Source organism: Prionailurus bengalensis, chromosome F2 (genome assembly GCF_016509475.1).
Source record: "Prionailurus bengalensis isolate Pbe53 chromosome F2, Fcat_Pben_1.1_paternal_pri, whole genome shotgun sequence".
Classification (NCBI taxonomy): Eukaryota; Metazoa; Chordata; class Mammalia; order Carnivora; family Felidae; genus Prionailurus; species Prionailurus bengalensis.
In genome coordinates, this window is record NC_057353.1 from 1,049,631 (window position 1) to 1,067,272 (window position 17,642).

Here is a 17,642-nt window from a genome sequence, read left to right on the forward strand (position 1 = left end):
TTCTTAGCCAACACTACAGTGTAGAAAAACCCCTCCGTAAACCTGGTCTGGTCGGACACCCCAGTTTTCCCGCGAAAACGCCGTCTCGTAGGGGGTCAGACCACCTAAACGGAGGGGGCGGCACCGAGCGAGGCTTGAGTCTGTTGCCATGAGGCGCCGAGGGAGGCTGCTCAATCCCCCCTGTAGGTGCGCAGTGGCGTCTCCCGGAGGCGGGGCCATACATGGACGCCTCTGTGATTGGTGGCGCACCGCCGAGGGCGTGGACGACAGTGCCGCTGGCGCGAAATCTAGGCCCAGCCCCCGCGGTTTCGGGACACTAGCCTCCGGGTGCGTCTGGGACCCCTGCGCGCCTCGAAGGTGGCCGCGCTTCCCCAGCAGCAGCTAGAGGGCGGGGGCGGTGCGGCGCGGTGTCCAGCGCGGTTGTCTGTGCGGTGGGGAAGGGGAAAACCGGAGGCGGACGCGGCGTGAACCTCCCTTTTCGTTGCGCAGGTACCCCGAGCACCATGTCGTCTCCGGCGTCCACCCCGAGCCGCCGCGGCAGCCGGCGCGGGCGAATCACTCCCGCGCAGACGCGTAAGTCCCTTCCCGTGGGTCGGGCTCGCCGCATTACCCTGGCTTCTCTTTTGGCCTTTTCCCGCCACCCTGGTCTGTGCGCAGGGCCCCGCGGGTTTCAGTTTCGGAGCGGTGTCTTTAAGTCTTGGCATGGAGTAAGATGGGCGGACTGCGAGCCCTTTGCCCGGTGTTCTGCCAGTTCTAGTGTGCAGGCACTTTTTTTGTGAGGCAGGCAGCGCTGGGCCTTCATTTCCACCCTTGCCAAGCTGTTTTTTATTTGTAAATATGTCCATGCCCATTTGTCTCCTTTTTGTTTGGTTTGTTGCTTGTTCCCAAAAGATTTGATGGAACTCGAGGAAGACCAAACGTGAGAATTAATGGCCATCTTTTCTGTTTTGTATGTCACAAGCTCGAAGTGAGGATGCCAGGTCATCACCGTATCAGAGACGTAGAGGCGAAGATTCTACCTCTACAGGAGAGCTGCAGCCTATGCCGACCTCGCCTGGAGCTGACCTGCAGAGCCCTGCCGCTCAGGACACGTTATTTTCCAGCCCTGCTCAGATACATTCTTCAAGTGTGTTTCTGGCGTTCTAAGTTATACTGTGGTTAATATATGATGATGCTTCTGCTGGTCAGATGTGCTGGTTTGTTAACGGGTGGTTAATGTAACTGTATGTTCAGCAAGAGTACAAGATGGTAGGTGTTAGGGCTTCGTGAGCAGAGAAAGAAAGTTTTGGTGCTTTTTTACTAGAAGGTTTAATAGTCCTGGGATCTTCATCACTTCAGGTTGCAAGGAACGTTATTTGCTGTTGTGTTTAGATGACTTAGATCGACCAATACCATGCTCTAGTTTTTGATTTGATAGGCTACCAGAATTTTATTGTAGATTGTCACACTTTGTTTTTGTAGCAATCCCCCTTGACTTTGACGTTAGTTCACCACTGACATATGGCACTCCCAGCTCTCGGGTAGAGGGAACCCCAAGGAGTGCTATTAGAGGCACGCCTGTGAGGCAGAGGCCTGACCTGGGGTCTGCTCGGAAAGGCCTGCAGGTGGATTTGCAGTCCGATGTGGTGAGTACACAGTATGGTTTTCTGATAGAGGTTTTGGGGGACATGGGATGGGTAATTCCCCATTAACATCGTTCTATCGTGTTTTTGTGTATAGCCAGCAACAGAAGATATAGTGGCGAGTGAGCAGTCTCTAGGCCAAAAGCTTGTGATTTGGGGAACAGATGTAAATGTAGCAACATGCAAAGAAAATTTTCAGGTAAGCTGTACTTTAATATGGCTCTGAAAGTGCTGGGAGAAAGAGTTTATGAACTATAAGTAGCCATAACACTTGGCTGTATGAGAATACATATGCCTCCAAATAGTGATGGGCTCATAATTTTTTGCATTTTGAGTAGTTGCTTATTCCTAAATGCATCAGATTTCATGTTTTTCTCTCTACATCAAGAGGTTCCTTCAGCGTTTTATTGACCCTCTGGCTAAAGAAGAAGAAAATATTGGCATAGATATTACGGAACCTCTGTACATGCAGCGACTTGGAGAGGTAATCAAATAGTCTTATAAATTCAAATTATGTATTTTAAAACAGTTAGCAGAACATAACTTGTCTTCTTTTCTAGATTAATGTCATTGGGGAGCCATTTTTAAATGTAAACTGTGAACACATAAAATCATTTGACAAAAATCTATACAGACAGCTCATCTGCTACCCACAGGTAAGAATTTGATTTTGACCTTGATGAACTACAGTAAACATCCAGAATATCTAGAGGATTTTTTAATAGCTGAATTTCATGGTTCTCCAAAATGGGCTTCCAGAGCACAAAAACTTAAGAAAATCATGTTTCTTCTCCTTTAAGATGAGCATTTTTCTCATACTTTTACCTTTCCAAAATAGGGATATGTATTATTGTTAGTGGCATGTCATAGTTTAATTGGCAATATTTAACAGTATATAAAATAATGGTGAATCTTAAAATTGATAGCTCCTTGGGTTGGATGAAATAAATGATCTTAAGTGAAGATATTTTATAAATAAATGCATTACATATTTGTGCCATCTGTAACAGATTATGTTAACTTTTTTTTAAGCTTTAGGTCAGATTTTATTGAAGTATCAGCTATGTTGATTTTTTCTTTTTAACGTTTATTTATTATTGAGAGAGCACAAGCATGAGGGGCAGAAAGCGGGGGGGGGGAGACACAGAATCCAAAGCAGGCTCCGAGCCATCAGCACAGAGCCTGATGCAGGGCTCAACTCATAAACCGCGAGATCATGACCTGAGCCAAAGTTGAACGCTTAACCAGCTGAGCTGCCCAGGCGCCCCTGAGCTATATTGATTATGATTGTAGGTTTGGGGCAAGCTGACTTGGTTTTATATCTTGATCTTGCTACATAATAGCTGTGTGACTTTGGACAAGTTCTGTAGCCTCTCAGAGGCTGATTTTTCACCTGTAAAATGGAAAACAAATGTTAACAAATTTGCGGTAATTATGATTTATTTATTCTGGTATCGTTATGGGGAAAAAAATAAGACACAAAAGTTTAAAATCCTTTTGTTACTAATTAAAAGCCTAAGACGAGGCAATACATTGTGAAGATTTCATATGCGTGGTCACACTTAACCCAAATGAAAATATGCAAAGGTGAGATAGCTCAGTCTCAATGTACCCAAGGTTTTGTAAAATGTGTGTTATGATTATATACAGGTGATATTTTTGGATTATGCTGTGTGTTTGTTTTTATATTGCCAATATGAAATGGTCTATTTTTTGTATTTAATTCTAAGATGGAAATATAAACATACCTTTGTTTCTATGTATTTTTTTCTATGTATTATAGGAAGTTATCCCAACCTTTGACATGGCTGTCAATGAGATCTTCTTTGACCGTTACCCTGACTCAATCTTAGAACATCAGATTCAAGTAAGACCATTCAACGCACTGAAGACAAAAAATATGAGAAACCTGAATCCAGAAGGTAATGTTTTTAATAAGAAAATACATAAACAAAATCTTATTTCACTATCAAGGAACTTTAAAAGAGTTGGTGTATGTGATAGTGATGATAATGGATTATAAATTGACTATCTGGCAAATTCATTTACCTTACACACCTTTGAACCCACTGTACCTTTTTTTAACTTAACTGAAATTACATAAAGAATGTTATAACTCTTGACAACTGTCTATCTTAAGAAGAACTTGCCCAAATATAATAATTTCACAGTTACTAAGTAAGCACTTTTTTCAAAATCACTGTAGAAAACAAATGCAAAATATGATCCCTGCCTTGGAGCTTAAGAAAGAACTCTAGTCTGGAAAGTAATAAAAGAAAAATGTAGAACAGGAGATCAGTGCAGGAGATGTCTCAGCTGAGGGAGGGCAGGAGTTCTAGGCCCAGGTGGAAAGAGTTCATGTTGAGAGAGAAATTTGGGTTACAGTAAGGATTTGGAAAGCAAGCATGAAGGAATTCACGATACAGCACAAAGGGGGATGTAGGCAGAAGTGAACCAGAGCTGAGCATGAATAGCAAATGCTGGCTGAAGCAGGGAGTTAATGTTTGTGTGAGGCCTGGAAAGCCTGGGTCCTGAAGAACTTGGAATTCCAATTTAATACAGATTTTTACTCCAAAGTCAATAGGGAGCCATTGATACTTTTTCAGGAGAAAGCAAGAAGGCTTTTGCACTCTTGAGAAGTTTATGGTGGGTCGGTCTGGTGTGCAAGGTATGTTGAAATTCAGTTAGGAGATGTTAACAGTAGCTCCAGTGTGGAACAGCAGGGTCCTAAGCTGGACAGTGGCCATAGGAGTGAAAATACAGGACAAATATAGTATTTGCCATGTGTGAAAATTGAGGTGTATAAAGTATGGAGAATGAGTAAATACTCCTGTAGGTGAACATGCAAAAGACACAAATATCGGTAAAAGAAAATACAACGGCCAATAAGCAAGCAAGTGTTGGAGTTCACTGTTGATTAAAGGAATATATATACATATATGTGTGTATCATGAAATTTGTTCCTGACCTCACTGCTATGATCGGCCATTCAGTGGTGACGCAGAAGGAAGTAGGAGACTGTTTGAGTAAGAGTGCTACAGTTAAGTTTCCAGAGGCAGAGTGCTGGTACATGAAGAATTCGGGGTAAGATAGAAGATTATCACAGTTTTGGAGGAAGAGGAATTGCCAGATACTCAACTAATTTCAAAAGTGTTCTAACTTCTACGTTTATTTGTGTAACTAGTTACAGAGGTTACTTGTTAAGGTAAAAGGATTGGTGGGGAGACAAGAAAGGAAGATTTGTAAGTAGGTGGAAGGGAGGACTGGGCCAAGTGCAAAAGACCTCATGAATCATCAGTAAGTACTGGAAGGCTAAAACAATCTACACGGCCAGTAGTGGCTGACTATAGGCCGAGTTCTGTTGACTACAGATAACAGTGTAACTCATTTGGAACCACCAGTGGGAATTAGTTGGGTAGAAGTTTTGCCAGGGAAGGCCCAAATTGTAGAGGAACCAGGAACAAGAGTGAAAAATATTCTGTATAAGAGCTTTCTTGTATAAATGGCAGTAAAGATTGCCTAAGTTTTATAGTGCTTATTACTGCAACGTACTGTTCTTATTAAGCTTGATGTATGCAGGCTGTTAATCTTCAACAACTTCATAAGGTAGGTGCCATCCTCACTGCCATGTGTAGATAGGCACAGAGTGGCTAAGGATATCCTCAAGGTCACACAGGTTCTCAGTCCTGATCATCTGGCTCCAGGGCCCATGCTTTTCACATAAAATGACACAGCAGGACTTCTACAGATACAGTGAGTGAGGTGGGGGGCCGTGGCACAAAGGAGGCAAAAGTGTAAGCCTTCTAATCCAAGACCGGAAGGTGGAGCAGAACAAGAGGCAGACGAGCTGGGACGTGGTAGAGGCCTGTTGGAGACGGGGCCCTGGGCCATAGGGCCAGAGGTCCATCAGAGCAGAGAAGAAGGAAGACAACACAGGAAGGGCATCCCAAGCCAGACCTGAGGGTACCCAGTGAAACATTTGTGCCCTGGCCACAGCACCTGTCTGCGACCCCAGCCATCCCCAGCTACCTCTGCATCTCCCAGTAGCATTCTCCTGGGCTTCACAGCATGCCCAGACCTGCCCCGGCAGGCGTATAGCTCAGGGAAGACCACGTCTGGCTGGGCTGTGGACAGTGGCTGATGGACAAGCTGATCTCTCTCCCCAACCCCTTGCAGACATCGACCAGCTCATCGCCATCAGTGGCATGGTAATCAGGACATCCCAGCTGATTCCAGAGATGCAAGAAGCTTTCTTCCAGTGCCAAGTGTGCGCCCACACAACCCGGGTGGAGATTGACCGTGGTCGCATCGCTGAGCCCTCCGTCTGTGAGCGTTGCCACACCACCCACAGCATGGCACTGATCCATAATCGCTCTGTGTTCTCCGACAAGCAGATGGTGTGTGCTTTCTTGGGGCCCTGGGACGCCCCTTTGTCATGTTTGTTCTACATCTCTGGATCCTCAAAAAGCCAAATTTAACACGTCCGTTAGTAAGGCTCTAAAACCTGGCTTCCTAAATGGAATCCAGCTATTTCATTCCTTCTTTGACACTAGATTTTGTTACAGGGTTTTGGGCTGGGTACTTGAAACTTAAGCCTTCAGCTTTGGGATGGCAGTGTTCCAAGATCAGTAAAAACCGAGCTTGTGGCTGGCTCGGTCAGTAGAGCATGTGACTCTTGATCTCAGTGTTGTAAGTTTGAGCCCCACGTTGGGTGTACAGGTTACTTAAAAAATCTTTTTTAAAAGATTGGTAAACATTATTTGGTTTGATTTTGTCATTTTTCGGCTGTGCCAGTGGTACAGAATGAATTGACAGGTTTTCTAAAGTTTTTCTCACAGATTTTATTATAAAGGAAGTTTGGCCTTTTGCCTCTTTAATCCTAGACATTTTAAGGTGAAGTTATTAAGATGACTTACAAATAAGTAGGAAAAGGCAAAATAATTTATTTGCTACGATTATGATGGTGTAAAGGCACACACAGGGTCAAGGACTGTTTTTTTGTTGTTACAATATTTAAACAACTTTAAAAATTTAAGTAGAGAATGTGTTCAAAATACTACAAAAGGTAATTTCCTGTATGGGGAGTCAGTGAGAAAAATATTAGCAAATGTGAAAAAGTGTTCAACTTTTTACTAACCAAAGAATTGAAAATTAAGATAGAAATGTTTAATGTTGGTGAATATTGGTAAATTTTTATCTAATATAAGCAAATATACCTCAACTCAATGCCAGCGTGGTGCTGAGTTGGAGATAAAAATTTGGCAACCCTGCTCCCTAGGTGCTTTAGTATAGTATTTTTAGAATTCCCAAACTGACTTGAAATAAAACCTTTAATGTCTTAGAGTAGCCTCTAAACTATGTGGCCCCACATCACCACAACACACTTTGTGTACCCACAGATCTCAATGACAGCGTCTCAACCATTTCTTATACAACCATTTCCTTCCTCAGCCAAGCATAAGTTTGCCTCAGGACCTTTGCAGTGAATGTTCTTACCATTCAGAACACGTGGCTTCCTCTCTAACATCCTTACACCTCTGCCTAGAGGTTGCTTGATCTGAGAAAGGCCTTCCCTAGCCTTGCTTTACAAAAAGCATCTCTTCACCCCCACCACCTGTGCTCCTTACTCTGTATTTTCTTCTGTCTGTTGGATTTGTCACTGTCAGATGTTACGTACTCACTCGTGTGTTTGTGTGTTGTCTGTCCTCCACTCTGAGGGAGGGAACTTCATTCACCGCAGTCTCCAGTACCTAGAACCAGGGTCCAGCACATGGCAGGTACTCAGCCAATACCTCTTAGATGAGTAAATAGGCAAGTATTTGTGACTAGGAGAGATGCACAGAAGTGTTTAACCATGAATCTGAAAAGTGTACTTCTCCACCTAGGAAATCTATTAGAAGTAATTTCTCAAAACATAACTAGAAATATAGGCAGACATTTAAACCAAGAAATATCGACTACAACCTTGAAATGGCAAAAAAAAAAAAATGGTGACAAGTCACCAGACACTTCCTCCAATTAGGGTAACGTGTAAATAAACAACATCCTTCCAAAAATGTGATCGTGTCACATGAAAAGCTTTTAAGAAAATGTTAGCTACCTGGAGATAAAAGCAAAGAATGGTGTTTTAAAAACAAACACGGTAAACATCAAAAGTAGTTATCTGTAAGTAAGACTGGCAGTTTTGTGTAAATTATGCTTGTCATTTGTTGAGATTTTGGTTTCCACTGCTCTTTCAGATCAAACTTCAAGAGTCTCCTGAAGATATGCCTGCAGGGCAGACGCCTCACACTGTCATCCTTTTTGCTCACAATGATCTTGTTGACAAGGTTCAGCCTGGAGACAGAGTGAATGTTACAGGTAAGAACGAAAATTGTATTAATGAGAGAAGTCTGTCTTGTTTTTTTTTGTTTTTGTTTTTTTGACACTTTTTAGTCCTCTGGCTTGGTCCTGCCTGCAGGAGTCATTCGAGTCTTGAGGAAATGAGTCCTGCTTTAATCACCTTTCTACCTAGCAGGATAGAACCTTTCCAATCATTGTCCTTGCAGTTGCTTGCTTTTGACATCTCTGTGTTCCAGAGCTGTGAGCGTATTTTGACTCGATGGTGTTGGTATCTTGAGAAAACGACTCAGACAAGGCTGGTGTTGCTAAGATTGAAATCATACGAGCAGCTCCAGGAAGCAGCACTCACCAACTCTGGAATTTTAAGTAATTTGCTACTTATTTCCCAAATGCACAGCCAAGGGTTAACACTCACCTGTCATAGAGAAGAATGGGTCAGAGCACTTTGCTTCCACGCACGAGTCACGTGATATTTTTGGAGGGAGTGGACACTGAGACTTGCAGATCACTGTAGCTGAGGTTCTAATTTGTGGCACAGGGCTCCTCCCCTCTTCTGGCCACGAGAGTGCTATGTCACTGCGCCACGCACACATGCCAGTTTTTCTCTGCTTCCGAGCAGCATGAGCACCTGGTTTCTCAAAGGGGGTGTGTTTGGACAGCAAGCACAGTTCTTCATTGAGGGCAGTGAGGGGACTAAGTCCAGGGAGTGGCCGTAGCTCCCGGGGCAGCCTCTTGGTTGTGTTCAGTGAGTTAGGACTTCTCATCCCGTGTCTCCCGGTATGAAGCCCAGCATTGTCCCTGGCAACCTGTTAACAATGTGGACGACTAGTTCTGCCCCTACTGCTTTGAAATCTTTGGTAATGTATTTAGTCTGCTATTTTAATTTCCTCAACCTCCAAGTGGAATTAATGTGATGATACAGGTGAATGTATTGGGTGGGGGGGGGTGCTGTGGAAAGCATCGTATGAATGTAAAGTAAGTATTGTTTGTGCTGTTCTAAGGCAGTGAATCCCTGCAAGCACCAGTAGAGATAACTAGACCACTTTAAATCATCATCCATCCCTAATCTGGCTTGCCTGAAGAAGGGTGTGTAGTCTCAGAATACTGCATTTAAATTGGTTTTTACGTCTTGAAAAAGAATTACGTGACCTGCTAATAAACAGAAGGACCAGCAATCTATGGAGGCTTGTCGTGAAGGCTGTTGGTAGAGGGCACAGATGCTTGCTCCTCAAGCAGCAGGAAAGTGGATTGTCCCGGAGTCCAAGCCTTCTAGCTTGAAAGTCAGGAAACATAAACAGACCTATCAGGTTGGGAAACACTTCTTTTTTTTTTTTTTTTTATACATTTATTTATTTTTGATAGAGACAGAGCACAAGTGAGGGAGGGGCAGAGAGAGGGAGTCACAGAATCCGAAGCAGGTTCCAGGCTCTGAGCTGTCAGCACAGAGCCTGACACGGGGCTCAAACTCACAAACCATGAGATCATGACCTGAGCTGTAGTTGGATGCTTAACCAACTGAGCCACCCAGGCACCCCGGGAAACACTTCTTAAAGAACAAATGAGTTGGTATGTTTGAAGCGCTGATTGTTCATTTATCTCTAATGTTCTTAAATTATATTTAAGAAGCACACTGGGGCATGGCCATTCACCTAGAAACACTTTTATTTTTCCTTTATCATATCTTCACCTTTGACTCCGTAGGCTGTCATGTCTAAGAATTTTTGAGTAATTTGTAAAAGAGCTTTTAGGATTTCCTTTCTTTCCAAATTTTTGGTACAGGATTTTAGGACTTTGTTCTAAATAATAGTACTTTGTCAAATAATTATTAAGCAGATTCAGTACACTAAGCTTAAGAGAAGTGAAAATAACTATTTCAGAATACTATTTACAGAACACAGCCATCAGCCAGCATGGTGTTAAAAGCAAAATAATTTCATTTAATCTCAGGATGATTGTATGCAGTGGTTATACTCAGATAGGTGCTCAAGGTCATAGAGCTAACAGTCACAGATGAACACATTTTTGGGTCTGCTTTTTTCAAAAACCTGTGTTCTTCCCAACTTGCCTTGCCCCCTTCAGTGGGGAGCTTTGTAGCAAAGGCCTGAGCCCTTGATTCTAGGAGGGCCGCGAAGGCAGTGTGCGTGGAGGCTCACTTCCCCTGCCAGCCGTCAGATCTCTGCGGTGCTCCCTGTTGTCCATGCTGGTTTATGAGCCATTGAGGAGAAGATAAAAGCAGGTGTCTTGGTTGTGTCCTCAGGCATCTATCGAGCTGTTCCTATTCGAGTCAACTCACGTGTGAGTAATGTGAAGTCTGTCTACAAAACCCACATTGATGTCATTCACTATCGGAAAACTGATGCAAAACGTCTACACGGCCTTGATGAAGAAGCAGAGCAGAAACTGTTTTCAGAGAAGCGTGTGGAGTTGCTTAAGGAACTTTCCAGAAAACCAGACATTTATGAGAGACTTGCTTCAGCCTTGGCTCCAAGCATTTATGAACACGAAGATATAAAGAAGGTAACAATGGATTTTTAACTTTGATCAGGATTTGTAGTTCTTTGAGATCAAAAGGTATAAACATCCCCCCCTGCCCCCCAGCCCATAAAGGATAAGAGTTGTTGCCTGTTCCACAGAGCAGGTGCTCGCAGTCTGATTTAGTTATTGGTCGACAAGAATCACAGCATCATTGTCCATTTCCTCATGTCTATGTTGAACTTGGATGTTTCTCAGCATAACCAGATGGGGTCAGAATAGGGATTTGCATGGCCACTATTCTGGCACAGTGGTGTGTACTTCTATACAAATTGGTTAGTGATCATTTAAAGCACTGTTGTGTCGTTTCCACCTTCCTTTAATTTCTTAATTGTAATTTTTGTATTCACAGAGTAAGAAAATCCCACTAACGCTTATACTAGATCTCAGTTACTATGTAGTAAGTGAATGTTTAACATGTTTGTTTAGGGAATCTTGCTTCAGCTCTTTGGTGGAACAAGAAAGGATTTTAGTCACACAGGCAGAGGCAAATTTCGTGCTGAGATCAACATCCTGCTGTGTGGTGACCCTGGTACCAGCAAGTCTCAGCTGCTGCAGTATGTGTACAATCTGGTCCCCAGGGGCCAGTACACGTCTGGGAAAGGCTCCAGTGCAGTTGGCCTTACCGCATACGTGATGAAAGACCCTGAGACGAGGCAGCTTGTCTTGCAGACTGGTGCCCTTGTTCTGAGTGACAATGGTATCTGCTGTATTGATGAGTTTGACAAGATGAATGAAAGTACGAGATCAGTACTACACGAAGTCATGGAACAGCAGACTCTTTCCATTGCAAAGGTGAGGCCCGTTCTGCATGCTTAACATGGGTACACTTAGAAATCTAGAACTTTGGGAAACTCGTGAATACTTTCCAGTACTTTTCCTGCTAGGTGTCAGCTAAATGCTTTTGAAAAAGTATTTTCCACACGATCATCTTTTGTTTGCTGTACTGGCTCACTAATGTGTGGAATTCGTAGAACTTGAGTTTGTCCAAAATGTCCTGCAAGGGGTTTAGTTTGTGACAAAAATGCAGTTACGGCTTGCATTTATCTAAAACTCTGTTCTTGGCGTGAATCTGAGAATGGGATTGTCCCAGGTGGATCTGCTGACATCACCCTTACAAGGTGCTGTTGCATGGCTGTTGGTGACAGTGGGTACGTGGCACAGGGCGTGCCAGCGGAAGATCGCTCACACTGTTCCTGCCAGCGTTAGGGTGAAGCTTCTAACTGCACTGTTTTCTCTGACAGGCTGGGATTATTTGCCAGCTCAATGCACGCACGTCTATCCTGGCAGCAGCAAATCCTATTGAGTCTCAATGGAATCCTAAAAAAACTACCATTGAAAATATCCAGCTGCCTCACACATTATTATCAAGGTATGAGAACATAAAAGAGATGTTCTTACTTTGCTCATTTGTAGAATTTTCAGGGTGAGAGAAAATAATAGGGGTGCCTGGGTGGCTCAGTCGGTGAAGCGTCCAACTGTTGATTTCAGTTCAGGTCATGATCCCAGGGTCATGGGATCGAGCCCCGCATTGGGCTCTACACTGAGCATGGAGCCTGCTTAGGATTCTCTTTCCTGTCCCTCTGCCCCTCTCCCCACCTTTGTGTATACTCTCTCTCTAAATAAATAACAATAATAATAGTAATAGTAATAATAATAATAATAGCATTCAGCAGCTACTAGTATCAAATTCTTCATTCTAATGCAATGTTTTCTAATATGGTTGGTCAGGGTTTTCGTGGCAAGGACTGTGCTTCTCTACTCAGCTGTGAGTGGCATCTTAACATTGAAACTGTTGGGACATTTCACCTTGATGTCACTCAAGATACCTGTCCATCAGTCTCTGCTCATCTCAGTCTTAAAGCCACTATAGAATATTAAGTACAGGGAATGGCTTCACATGACAGATAAGGTTCTGAAAAATTAAATTTGTGAAAGTGGAGTTCTGTGGTCCATGCTTTTTCTCAACCCCATTACTACAAGTATTGATGTATTTCATAAATGGATTTTGAGATTTTAATTCCTCAACTTTTTTTTTTAAGTTTATTTATTTATTTGGGGGAAGGGTACAAGAGGAGAGAAAATCCCAAGCAAGCCCTGTACTGTCAGTGCAGAGCCCGATGTGGGGCTTGAACCCACAAATTGTGAGATTATGACCTCAGCCAAAATCAGGAGTCGGACACTTAACCGACTGAGCCACCCAGGTGCCCCTAGACTTTTTTTTCTAACTTTTTTTTTGTTTTGTTCTGTTGGTTTGTTTTGCATTTTCCTTTAAATCTTCCAGTCTTCCAAATTACCATAACATTTCCCTTGGAGGAATCGTACTTCTTTGACTCGGCTATTTGGTGACAAGCCTTTTCCTGGGCAGAGCTAAGGGCCAGAAGAACAGGCACCTGCTGGGGCCCAAACAGGGAGAAGGGGTTGAACTGAAGGCTCACCGGACCACGGGACAGCAGACCCTTAATTGTCCCTTGGCAACCCTGACTACATGCGCACACGCTCTGCGTGTCTACGTGGCTCAGGAGCAAATTTAAATTTGTGGGTACGTTGGTGTCCCGAGCAGGAAAACAGGTTTTTTTCACAATATTTTCTCAGGTTTGATTTGATCTTCCTCATGCTGGACCCTCAGGACGAAGCATACGACAGGCGTCTGGCTCACCATCTTGTGTCTCTGTACTACCAGAGTGAGGAACAAGTGGAAGAGGAGTTCATGGACATGGCAGTGCTGAAGGACTACATCGCTTACGCCCACGGCGCGGTCGTGCCTCGGCTGAGCCAGGAAGCCAGCCAGGCTCTCATCGAGGTAACACGGGTCCCTGTTCAAACCCTGAAAATGTGTCTGTTGAGCTGGTAGCCGGTTGCATCAATGGAATTGACTGGTCACCCCCTTTAAAACAGTAATTTAGTTAATGACATACTATTTTCTATAACTCATTTTTTCTCCTGTGTTGCAAAATTAACTTTTCTAAAGGTAAAAGGGGGGAAAGGATTCATTTGTATATGTTGTAAAACCTTTTTGGAATTAAATATTTGCAAGCACAGTGAATTTAAGATCAGAATACCTGTTTGAAGTACAAAAGATACTGCTTACTAACTTTGTGACTCTGGAGAAGTCATCTAATTTCTCTGAGCTTCCACTTGCTTGTTTCTTTTTTTTTTTTTTTTTTTAAATTTTTTTTTTTTCCAACGTTTATTTATCTTTGGGACAGAGAGAGACAGAGCATGAACGGGGGAGGGGCAGAGAGAGAGGGAGACACAGAATCGGAAACAGGCTCCAGGCTCTGAGCCATCAGCCCAGAGCCCGACGCGGGGCTCGAACTCACGGACCGCGAGATCGTGACCTGGCTGAAGTCGGACGCTTAACCGACTGCGCCACCCAGGCGCCCCCCACTTGCTTGTTTCTAAAACATAAAATGAATTGCAAGTATCCGATGTTCACTTTTCAGTGTCCTTTCACATGTATACAATGCATAATGATAGATGAGTTATTTATGATATTAGGAAGGTTCCTCGTGCTTTGATGGGCTGTATATCCTAAACCCCCGAAAAATGCTTCAATGAAAGTTATAAGCGATGCATAATTTTCCATTTGTATCATATACTTGAGGGTGGCTCAAAAAGAAATAAAATTATGTCATAAAAATGTGAGTTTAATACAACTCACCTTTGTAACATTATCCCAGTAGTCTGCCCGCCTTGCTCATTAAATGAACCCTCAGCAGGGGCGTAAATCAGAGACGGTGCCTTGAGCATCTTTTTCAGACAGGCACCCTGATTAGTCCTCTGCTGTAATTGGGGCCTGCGCTTTACCCCCAGTACACTGTGTCCCCTGAGCGCCAACCCTTAGGCACCCCACTGCCCGCTCCCATTCTTCACAGCTACATCAGATACCACCTTCTTGCTGAGCTAGCTTCAAGGGCCATGGCTAGATCTGACTTTAATTCCCCTCGGTGCTGCACCTGGCAGCTGGTAGTTTATTTAACAGAATATTAACTGTTCAAAGTTCAACCACGAAAGTAAGGTTATTGTTAAAAGGAATTTTGGGGGTTTTTTTCCTGTCTACACTAGGCTTATGTAGACATGAGAAAGATTGGCAGCAGCCGAGGAATGGTTTCCGCATACCCTCGACAGCTGGAATCATTAATTCGGTTAGCAGAAGCCCATGCTAAAGTACGATTTTCAAACAAAGTTGAAGCAATTGATGTTGAAGAAGCAAAGCGCCTCCATCGGGAAGCTCTAAAGCAGTCTGCCACCGACCCCCGGACGGGCATTGTGGACATCTCCATTCTAACTACAGGTCTGTGTGCACTGAGCGTACACGTAATTAGTATTTCACATTTGAGCTAACAAATCGCTTGAAGCAGCAGGGGTTCTTAACCTTTTTCAGATCAGGTCCTCTTTGAGAATATATTAGAAATTGTGAGAAAAATATACGCTAACTTCCGAGAAAAAAATGCACTAGCACATGTGCATGCACACAGTGTTGTATCTAATTTCACAGGGATTCTGTTCTGTAGGCACCTGTGTTAGCCCATTTTAAAGAAGTAATTTATTTCTTAATGAGCACTGCTTGCCTTTCAGATTATATGGACTGTGTTTTAGTGGAAACTAGCGGCTACTCACTTAGAGAAAATTGGAAACAACAGAGAATTCAGAACTCACAATGTTGAATATATTTTGGCATTCACCCAACTGTCCCCTAACCTTTTTGTGGCAATACTACTAAAATACTTATGAAAATTTGAAATATTTCACTTCCCTGTAGCAGAAATATTTTCATTAATTTCTTTTAAATCAGGAATGAGTGCCACCTCTCGTAAACGGAAAGAAGAATTAGCTGAAGCATTGAAAAGACTTATTTTATCTAAGGGCAAAACACCAGCTCTAAAATATCAGCAACTTTTTGAAGATATCCGTGGACAATCTGACATAGTAAGTGTTTAATTTTTTTCTTAATAGAGTTTTTCTTTTTTTTTCTTTAATACTGCTTTTAGGGTTTTTTTTTTTTTTAACTTTTTTTCTTAAACGTAGATATGATATTTTAAAAAGTAAAATCATCCATAAACCCATCAAGAAATAATCATAAAATTTATGCCTATTCCATCGTTTACTTAACCACTTGTCAGACATTTAGGATGTTTGCAGTGTTTTGCTATTGTACATAGTGTTAACAGTCTTGCATCTTAATTTAATGATGAAATGCTCAGGTTCCCTGATGTAAGTAGAGTTGAGTTGTCCAGTGAAAAGAACTCCAGGGTCCAAGTCCAGCCCTTTGCCTGCTTTCATCATGCTTCTTCACTTGTGTATCTTCAGTTACATTGGCACCACAGGGGCAGAGTTGAGTAATTTCTACATCATATGGGCAGATGTCAAGCCTGTGTATTGCCATCTGTTCCTCTACGGGAAATAGTTGCCCGTCCTGAGTTAGAACCTAAGGAATGTAGGGGCACCTGGGTGGCTCAGTTGGTTAAGCATCGGACTCTTGGTTTTAGCTCAGGTCATGATCTCATGGTTCGTGGAGCCTGCTTGGGATTCTCTCCCTCTCTCTCTGCCCCTTCCCTGCTCGCTCTCTCAAAAAGTAAAATTTTTTTAAAAATTAAAAAAAAAGAAAGAACCTAAGGAATGTATACAGCCATCAGAAAGGAAAGAGACTAGTATTTCTTCAACATTGAAATCATTGTAGGGGTTCCTGGTGGCTCAATCAGATAAGCGTCCGACATTGATTCAGGTCATGATCTCAGGGCTCAAGAGTTCAAGCCCTGCCTAAAGCTCTATGCTGACAGTTTAGAGCCTGGAGCCCGCTTTGGATTCTGTGTCTCCCTCTCTGCCCCTCCCCACTCAATCTCTCCCTCTCTCTCAAAAATAAACATTTAAGGGGCACCTGGGTGGCTCAGTCGGTTGAGCGTCCGACTTCGGCTCAGGTCATGATCTCATGGCTTGTGAGTTCGAGCCCCACGTCGGGCTCTGTGCTGACAGCTCAGAGCCTGGAGCCTGCTTCGGATTCTATGTCTCCCTCTCTCTCTGCTCCTAAGCCACTCGCATTCTGTCTTTGTCTCCCTCAAAAATAAATAAACATTAAAAATAAATAAATGAATGAATGAATAAAAGACATTAAAAAAAATTGAAATCATTGTATCTCTACAGGTAAGGAGTACTTGACATGTAAAATAATTGTTTTCATCTCTTCCCCAAAGGCGATTACCAAAGATATGTTTGAAGAAGCCCTGCGTGCCTTGGCTGATGACGACTTCTTGACAGTAACTGGCAAAACCGTCCGCTTGCTCTGAAGCTCTCCGGGACAGCACTGTTTGTGGCTTGTCTGCACTTGGTCGTTGCACTTGCTTGCATATGTGTACAGCATAGGGGCCAGTCAGCTGCCACTGCTGCCGTCAGTGGAAATAGATTCCTTAAAGTCATCTTTTTGGCTCCATAAAAATTTTCTAACCTGGATTCAGTTTTCATAGTGAAGTGTGTGTGTTCGCTTGTTTAACATTATAAGTAAAATTTCTGTGCCAATTGACAAACGTACAGTAAAAGTTATTGTAAGTGCCATTATTATAGCACCAGGATTTTTAATCTGTATTTATATATATCACAGGATGTCAGTGCTGGATTTCCTAAGGGAATCAGGGAATATGCTTGAGGTTTTTGCAATAGGAGATAAAACTTAGCCAGGGCATATCATTCAGTGTAAGGTAATGAAGGACTAGAGCCTTTCTCCCTGTTAAAACTCTCAAGTGTCATTCCTTCCAGAGGCTTGTTCTCATGGCTCCCATAAGACCAAAAAAAAAAATAAGATGGTTGGAAATGGTTAGGTTCTAGGTTAATTTCTACTTTATCCTAATCTGTAAACTTTTTCCTAAATAAATGATTGAGTAAGTAAGACTGGGTTACCTGGTATAATTTTTCATCAAGAAAAAAAGCTTTAATAAACACTCTATTCATGGAAATTCATGATAGTGCTTTAGAAGTCATAAAAGAAATCCCTATGATATAAGTTCTGTTGTATTTAAAATTTATTTCAATCCTCACAGGCATTCTTACAAAACCACCATAAGCTGAAGTCTTACATGGAAATAGGATTATAATAAATAATCCATGAAAAACCTAAATTGTATGAGTAGGCCTTCTTTTTATAATGTAGGA

At 42.6% G+C, this 17,642-nt stretch overlaps 1 protein-coding gene across 2 annotated transcripts; it reads left to right on the forward strand.

Moving 5' to 3' along the window:
• Positions 1-250: 250 nt before the first annotated feature.
• MCM4 (minichromosome maintenance complex component 4) lies at positions 251-17,375 on the forward strand. Of its 2 annotated transcripts, none has more exons than XM_043601035.1 (17): positions 251-327; positions 490-573; positions 962-1,126; positions 1,462-1,625; positions 1,720-1,821; positions 2,011-2,106; positions 2,183-2,278; positions 3,406-3,544; positions 5,799-6,019; positions 7,862-7,982; positions 10,222-10,481; positions 10,926-11,291; positions 11,741-11,868; positions 13,092-13,299; positions 14,565-14,793; positions 15,295-15,428; positions 16,691-17,375. In XM_043601035.1, exons 2-17 carry the CDS (start codon positions 504-506, stop codon positions 16,781-16,783), a joined length of 2,592 nt encoding a protein of 863 aa, XP_043456970.1. In that variant the 5' UTR covers positions 251-327; positions 490-503; the 3' UTR covers positions 16,784-17,375. The 2 variants fall into 2 exon arrangements, with proteins under 2 accessions (XP_043456970.1, XP_043456971.1); XM_043601036.1 differs by having other exon boundaries at positions 281-357.
• The last annotated feature ends 267 nt before the right edge of the window (positions 17,376-17,642 follow it).